The sequence below is a fragment of the Bos indicus x Bos taurus genome, chromosome 11, assembly GCF_003369695.1.
Source record: "Bos indicus x Bos taurus breed Angus x Brahman F1 hybrid chromosome 11, Bos_hybrid_MaternalHap_v2.0, whole genome shotgun sequence".
Classification (NCBI taxonomy): Eukaryota; Metazoa; Chordata; class Mammalia; order Artiodactyla; family Bovidae; genus Bos; species Bos indicus x Bos taurus.
In genome coordinates this window covers 92,798,847-92,807,431 of record NC_040086.1, presented here as the reverse complement: position 1 = coordinate 92,807,431, position 8,585 = coordinate 92,798,847, and the positions used below count along the sequence as shown (strand labels likewise).

General features: G+C 39.3%; 1 protein-coding gene across 1 annotated transcript; it reads left to right on the top strand.

The window, feature by feature from the left end:
* The first annotated feature begins 480 nt into the window (after positions 1-480).
* LOC113900871 (olfactory receptor 1J4-like) lies at positions 481-1,422 on the top strand. Its single transcript, XM_027554488.1, has one exon. The coding sequence runs from the start codon at positions 481-483 to the stop codon at positions 1,420-1,422; it is 942 nt and encodes a 313-aa protein (XP_027410289.1).
* The last annotated feature ends 7,163 nt before the right edge of the window (positions 1,423-8,585 follow it).

Here is an 8,585-nt window from a genome sequence, read left to right as displayed (position 1 = left end):
ACCACAGGACTGCCTGGAAATTCCTTGGCTGTGTATTTTTGACCCACTTTACTTCAAGAATTCGTTATTGAACAGTCCTCCTTATACTTTACATGTGAAAGGACTTTGAAGTCAGATTTCCATAGGTCAATATGTCACAACTTGAAGGTCAAACCTTATGATTGTATGTCCAGAAACAGAAGAGAAATTAGGGAGGCCTTTAACTTACTATTTCTCTGCTAAGAAAGTGTGATACTTTCTCTTTACTGAGGTGATGGAAAAATGCCACTGAGCCAGTTTCTCTTCTGTATCAAACTCAATTCTTGGTTGGTAATTCCCTCACTATACATGGTAATACCATTCATCTTCGGGGTTTTTGCAGGGCAATGCAGACAGACACTAACATATTCACGAAGAGAAAGGACTCATTTATATATGCCTGCTGCAATCAAAATATGCTTCTTTCACTGTCCTTTCATTCCCATAAGACAGGAGAGGAGCATGAAGAGGGAGAATCAGAGCAGCATGTCCGAGTTCCTCCTCCTGGGACTTCCCATCCGGCCAGAGCAGCAGGGCATGTTCTTTGCCCTGTTCCTGGGCGTGTACCTGACCACAGTGCTGGGCAACCTGCTCATCCTCCTGCTCATCAGGCTGGACCCTCGCCTGCACACCCCCATGTACTTCTTCCTCAGCCACTTGGCCCTCACTGACGTCTCCTTTTCATCTGTCACTGTCCCTAAGATGCTGATCAACATGCAGACTCAGGGTCAATCCATCCCCTATGCAGGGTGCGTAACACAGATGTATTTTTTCCTATTTTTTACTGGTGTGGATGATTTTCTGCTCACTTCAATGGCCTATGATCGGTACATGGCCATCTGCCACCCTCTCCACTACACCATCGTCATGGGACAGGGGCTGTGCACCTTACTAGTAACTGTGTCCTGGATTCTCTCCTGTGCCAATGCCCTGTATCACACCCTCCTCCTGACCCAACTGTCCTTTTGTGCTGACCTCAGCATCCCCCATTTCTTCTGTGACCTTGGTGCCCTGCTGAAGCTCTCTTGCTCAGACACATCCCTCAATGAGCTGGCCATTTTCACAGCAGGAGTGGCCGTCATCATCCTCCCACTAGTATGCATCCTGATCTCTTATGGACGCATCGGGGCCACCATTCTGAAGGTCCCCTCCACCAAGGGGATCTGCAAAGCATTGTCCACATGTGGCTCTCACCTCTCTGTTGTGTCTCTGTATTATGGAACAATTATTGGACTGTATTTTTTCCCCTCATCCAGCACCTCCAGGGACAAGAGCACCATTGCCTCTGTGATGTACACAGTGGTCACTCCACTGCTGAACCCCTTCATTTATAGCCTAAGGAACAGGGACATGAAGGAGGCCCTGGAGAGACTCTTGCACAAGGCAAAAGTCTTGTCTCAATGACATTTGCTAGTCTTTATAGCAGCCATGAGTGTTCACAAAACCTCAGATCCTACATCCCTAGATTTGAGCCCAGCATGGAATAAATATTCAGTAAATGTTTGATAATTGAATTGCATTCCTTTACAATTATTGTCTATTTCCTATCAGTTCATTAGCATAAATTATGAATTTTGAGTTCTGATCTTGATTTCTGATCTTGTCTATAAGGCTGAGCATTTATATAGCTGGTAGTACTTCATCTCTCCTCTTATTTCCTAGGAATTTATTTCTTTTTAAAATGTATTTAATTTTTTATTTACTTTTTATTGGAAAATAATTGCTTTACAATATTTTGTTGGTTTTTGCTATATAACAATGTGAATCAGCTCTAAGTATACATATATTCTCTCTTGATCCTCCCTCCCTACCCTCCCCATGCTTTGCAGCCCTCTAGGTCATCACAGAGTACTACATTGAGTTTCCTGTGCTATGGAGCAGTTTCTCATTAGCAATCTAATTTACACATGGTAGTGTATATATGGGAAATAGATGGGGAAACAGTGGAAACAGCATTGGACTTTATTTTTGGGGGCTCCAAAATCACTGCAGATGGTGATTGCAGTCATGAAATTAAAAGACACTTACTCTTTGGAATGAAAGTTATGGCCAACCTAGATAGCATATTGAAAAGCAGAGATATTACTTTGCCAACAAAGGTTTGTCTAGTCAAGGCTATCATTTTGCCAGTAGTCATGTATGGACTTGAGAGTTGGACTGTGAAGAAAGCTGAGTGCTGATGAATTGATGCTTTTGAACTGTGGTGTTGGAGAAGACTCTTGAGAGTCCCTTGGACTTCAAGGCGATCCAACCAGTCCATCCTAAAGGAGCTCAGTCCTGGGTGTTCATTGGAAGGACTGATGATGAGGCTGAAACTCCAATACTTTGGCCACCTCATGAAGAGTTGACTCATTGGAAAAGACCCTGATGCTGGGAGAGATTGGGGGCAGGAGGAGAAGGGGACCCCAGAGGATGAGATGGCTGGATGGCATCACCGACTTGATGGACATGAGTTTAGATAAACTCCGGGAGTTGGTGATGGACAGAGAGGCCTGGTGTGCTGCGATTCATGGGATTGCAAAGAGTCGGACATGACTGAGCAACTGAACTGAACTGAACTGAACTGAAGTGTATATATGACAATGGTACTCTCTCAGTTTGTCCCACCCTCTCCTTCTCTCTGAGCAAACTCTGTGAAGGACAGGGAAGCCTGGTATGCTGCAGTCCATGGGGTTGTAAAAAGTCAGACAAGACCTAGTGACGGAATAACAACTCCACCTCTGACTGTGTCTAGAAATTCATTCTCTATGTCTGCCTCTGTATTCTTTCCTGTCAAATCGGTTCATCACTACCATTTTTCTAGACTTCATATATAGACATTAACAAACAATATTTATTTTTCTCTTTACTCTGTATTGCAGACCCAGATAATATATAGACCCATCCATGTTCCGGCAATGGCACACTTTTGTTACGTTCTGTGGCTGTATAATATTCCATTGTATATATGTGCCACCTCTTCTGTATCTATTCCTCTGTCATTGGACATTTACTACTGTGCATAAAAGAAATAACTAATGAGAACCTGCTGTATAGCACAGGGAACTCTACTCAAAGCTCTGCAGTGGCCTAAAGGGGAAGGAAATGAAAAAAAAAGGAGGGGGTACATATGGCAGATTCAGTTTTCTGAAAAAAGAAAATAACACAACATTGTTAAGTAACTATAGTCCAATAACTTTTTAAAAAAAATTTCTTTGGAAGAGCAATGCTTTTTATTTTTATGAAATCAAGATTCTACTCTTTTCCTCTTAGTGTTCATGACTTTTGTGTCCTATTTAAGAAAATATTGCCTACCCCACGTTTTAAGATTTGTCCAAGTTTTTCTGGAAGATAGTTTTATAGTTATAGATCTTAAACAATTGATCCACTTTGAGTTATGTTGTGCATGTGGTGTAGCAGCAGCGTCCATGTTCACTTAAGACATATTGATGCTGAACCATGCTGGTACCATTTATTAAAACACTATCCTTGCCATGTTAAATTGCCTTGGTGCATTTGTAAACTCTTAATTGACCTTATATGTATTGATGTATTTCAAAATTACTCATTGTTCCATTGATTTATATTCCTATTCTCATGTAATTATTTTTATTTTCCTTGCTTTGGATTATAAAACAGTTTTGAAATTAGATAAATTAAGTATGGCATTTTGCTTTTCATTTTAACATTTTTTGTCTTCCCTTTTCAGTTCAGTTCGGTTCAGTCACTCAGTTGTGTCTGTTTGTGACCCCATGTACTGTAGCACGCCAGGCCTCCCTGTCTATCACCAACTCCCAGAGTTTAATCAAACTCATGCTCATTGAGATGGTGATGCCACCCAACTGTCTCATCCTCTGTCATCCCCTTCTCCTCCCACCTTCAATATTTTTTTTTCTTTACAATATTATATTGGTTTCGCCATACATCAACATGAATCCACCATGGGTGTACACGTGTTCCCAATCCTGAACACCCCTTCCACCTCCCTCCCCATACCATCCCTCTGGGTCACCCCAGTGCACCAGCCCTGAGCATCCTGTATCATGCATTGAACCTGAACTGGCAATTCGTTTCACATATGATATTATAATATTTCAATGCCATTCTCCCAAATCATCCGACCCTCGCCCTCTCCCACAGAGTCCAAAAGACTGTTCTATACCTCTGTGTCTCTTTTGCTGTCTCGCGTACAGGGTTATCATCACCATCTTTCTAAATTCCACATATATACATTAGTATACTGTATTGGCAGAGAAGGCAATGGCACCCCACTCCAGTACTTTTGCCTGGAAAATCCCATGGACGGAGGAGCCTGGTAGGCTGCAGTCCATAGGGTTGCTCAGAGTTGGACACGACTGCGCAACTTCACTTTCGCTTTTCACTTTCATGCATTGGAGAAGGAAATGGCAACCCACTCCAGTGTTCTTGCCTGGAGAATCCCAGGGATGGGGAAGCTTGGTGGGCTGCTGTCTCTGGGGTCGCACAGAGTCGGACACGACTGAAGCGACTTAGCAGCAGTAGGAGCAGCATACTGTATAGCTGTGTTTCTTTCTGGCTTACTTCACTCTGTATAATAGGCTCCAGTTTCATTCACTTCATTAGAACCGATTCAAATGTATTCTTTTTAATGGCTGAATAATACTCTATTGTGTATATGTACCACAGCTTTCTTATCCATCGTCTGCTGATGGACATCTAGGTTGCTTCCATGTCCTGGCTATTATAAACAGTGCTGCGATGAACATTGAGGTACACGTGTCTCTTTCAATTCTGGTTTCCTCAGTGTGTATGCCCAGCAGTGGGATTGCTGGGTCATAAGGCAGTTCTATTTCCAGTTTTTTAAGGAATCTCCACAATGTTCTCCATAGTGGCTGTACTAGTTTGCATTCTCACCAACAGTGTAAGAGCATTCCCTTTTCTCCACACCCTCTCCAGCATTTATTGCTTGTAGACTTTTGGACAGCAGCCATTCTGACTGGCGTGAAATGGTACCTCATAGTGGTTTTGATTTGCATTTCTCTGATAATGAGTGATGTTGAGCATCTTTTCATGTGTTTGTTAGCCATCTGTATGTCTTCTTTGGAGAAATGTCTGCTTAGCTCTTTGGCCCTTTTTTTTTTTTTTTTTTTTGATTGAGTCGTTTATTTTTCTGGAGTTGAGCTGCAGGAGTTGCTTGTATATTTTTGAGACTAATTCTTTGTTAGTTGCTTCATTTGCTATTATTTTCTCCCATTCTGAAAGCTGTCTTTTCACCTTGCTTACAGTTTCCTTTGTTGTGCAGAAGCTTTTAATTTTAATTAGGTCCCATTTGTTTATTTTTGCTTTTATTTCCAATATTCTGGGAGGTGGGTCATAGAGGATCCTGCTCTGATTTATGTCAGAGAGTGTTTTGCCTATGTTCTCCTCTAGGAGTTTTATAGTTTCTGGTCTTATGTTTAGATCTTTAATCCATTTTGAGTTTATTTTTGTGTATGATGTTAGAAAGTGTTCTAGTTTCATTCTTTTACAAGTGGTTGACCAGTTTTCCCAGCACCACTTGTTAAAGAGATTGTCATTTCTCCATTGTATATTCTTGCCTCCTTTGTCGAAGATATGGTGTGTGGATTTATCTCTGGGATTTCTATTTTGTTCCATTGATCTATATTTCTGTCTTTGTGCCAGTACTGTACTGTTTTGATGGCTGTGGCTTTGTAGTAGAGCCTGAAGTCAGGCAGGTTGATTCCTCCAGTTCCATTCTTCTTTCTCAAAATTGCTTTGGCTATTCGAGGTTTTTTGTATTTCCATACAAATTGTGAAATTATTTATTCTAGCTCTGTGAAGAATACCGTTGGTAGCTTGATAGGGATTGCATTAAATCTATAGATTGCTTTGGGTAGTATACTCATTTTCACTATATTGATTCTCCCAATCCATGAACATGGTATATTTCTCCATCTATTAGTGTCCTCTTTGATTTCTTTCACCAGTGTTTTGTAGTTTTCTATATACAGGTCTTTTGTTTCTTTAGGTAGATATATTCCTAAGTATTTTATTCTTTTCTTTGCAATGGTGAATGGAATTGTTTCCTTAATTTCTCTTTCTGTTTTCTCATTATTAGTGTATAGGAATACAAGGGATTTCTGTGTGTTGATTTTATATCCTGCAACTTTACTATATTCATTGGTTAGCTCTAGTAATTTTCTGGTGGAGTCTTTAGGGTTTTCTGTGTGGAGGATCATGTTATCTGCAAACACTGAGAGTTTTACTTCTTCTTTTCCAATGTGGATTCCTTTTATTTCTTTTTCTGCTCTGATAGCTGTGGCCAAAACTTTCAAAACTATGTTGAATAGTAATGGTGAAAGTGGACACGCTTGTCTTGTTCCTGACTTTAGGGGAAATGCTTTCAATTTTTCACCATTGAGGATAATGTTTGCTGTGGGTTTATATAGCTTTTATTATGTTGAGGTATATGTTCCTTCTATTCCTGCTTTCTGGAGGGTTTTTTTTTTTTATCATAAATGGATGTTGAATTTGTCAAAGGCTTTCTCTGCATCTATTGAGATAAATATATGGCTTTTATTTTTCAATTTATTGATATGGTGTATTACATTGATTGATATGCGGATATTGAAGAATCCTTGCATCCCTGGGATAAAGCCCACTTGGTCATGGCATATGATCTTTTTAATGTGTTGTTAGATTCTGATTGCCAGAATTTTGTTAAGGATTTTTGCATCTATGTTCATCAGTGATATTGGCCTGTAGTTTTCTTTTTTTGTGGGCTCTTTGTCAGGTTTTGGTATTAGGGTGATGGTGGCCTCATAGAATGAGTTTGGAAGTTTACCTTCCTCTGCAATTTTCTGGAAGACTTTGAGTAGGATAGGTCTTAGCTCTTCTCTAAATTTTTGGTAGAATTCAGCTGTGAAGCTGTTTGGACCTGGGCTTTTGTTTGCTGGAAGATTTCTGATTACAGTTTCAATTTCTGTGCTTGTGATGGGTCTGTAAAGATTTTCTATTTCTTCCTGGTTCAGTTTTGGAAAGTTGTACTTTTCTAAGAATTTGTCCATTTCTTCCAAGTTGTCCATTTTTTGGGCATATAATTGCTGATAGTAGTATCTTATGATCCTTTGTATTTCTGTGTTGTCTGTTGTGATCTTTCCATTTTCATTTCTAATTTTGTTGCTTTGATTTTTCTCACTTTGTTTCTTGATGAGTCTGGCTAATGGTTTGTCAATTTTATTTATCCTCTCAAAGAACCAGCTTTTGGCTTTGTTGATTTTTGCTATGGTCTCTTTTGTTTCTTTTGCATTTATTTCTGCCCTAATTTTTAAGATTTCTTTCCTTCTACTAACCCTGGGGTTCTTCATTTCTTCCTTTTCTAGTTGCTTTAGGTATAGAGTTAGGTTATTGATTTTACTTTTTTCTTGTTTCTTGAGGTATGCCTGTATTGCTATGAACCTTCCCCTTATCACTGCTTTTACAGTGTCCCACAGGTTTTGGGTTGTTATGTTTTCATTTTCATTCACTTCTATGCATATTTTGGTTTCTTTTCTGATTTCTTCTGTGATTTGTTGGTTATTCAGCAGCGTGTTGTTCAGCCTCCATATGTTGGAATTTTTAATAGTTTTTCTCCTGTAATTGAGATCTAATCTTACTGCATTGTGGTCAGAAAAGATGCTTGGAATGATTTCAATTTTTTTGAATTTACCAAGGCTGGATTTATGGCCCAGGATGTGATCTATCCTGGAGAAGGTTCCATGTGCACTTGAGAAAAAGGTGATATTCATTGTTTTGGGATGAAATGTCCTATGGATATCAATTAGGTCTAATTTGTCTATTGTATCATTTAAAGTTTGTGTTTCCTTGTTAATTTTCTGTTTAGTTGATCTATTCATAGGTGTGAGTGGGGTATTAAAGTCTCACACTATTATTGTGTTATTGTTAATTTCTCCTTTCATACTTGTTAGCATTTGTCTTACATATTGTGGTGCTCCCATGTTGGGTGCATATATATTTATAATTGTTATATCTTCTTCTTGGATTGATCCTTTGATCATTATGTAGTGTCCTTCTTTGTCTCTTTTCACAGCCTTTGTTTTAAAGTCTATTTTATCTGATATGAGTATTGCTACTCCTGCTTTCTTTTGGTCTCTATTTGCATGGAATATCTTTTTCCAGCCATTCACTTTCAGTCTGTATGTGTCTCTTGTTTTGAGGTGGGTCTCTTGTAGACAACATATATAGGGGTCTTGTTTTTGTATCCATTCAGCCAGTCTTTGTCTTTTGGTTGGGGCATTCAACTCATTTACGTTTAAGGTAATTATTGATAAGTATGATCCCGTTGCCATTTACTTTATTGTTTTGGGTTTGGGTTCATACACCCTTTCTGTGTTTCCTGTCTACAGAAGATCCTTAAGCATTTGTTGGAGAGCTGGTTTGGTGGTGCTGAATTCTCTCAGCTTTTGCTTGTCTGTAAAGCTTTTGATTTCTCCTTCATATTTGAATGAGATCCTTGCTGGGTACAATAATCTGGGCTGTAGGTTATTTTCTTTCATCACTTTAAGTATGTCCTGCCATTCCCTCATCGCCTAAAGAGTTTCTATTGAAAG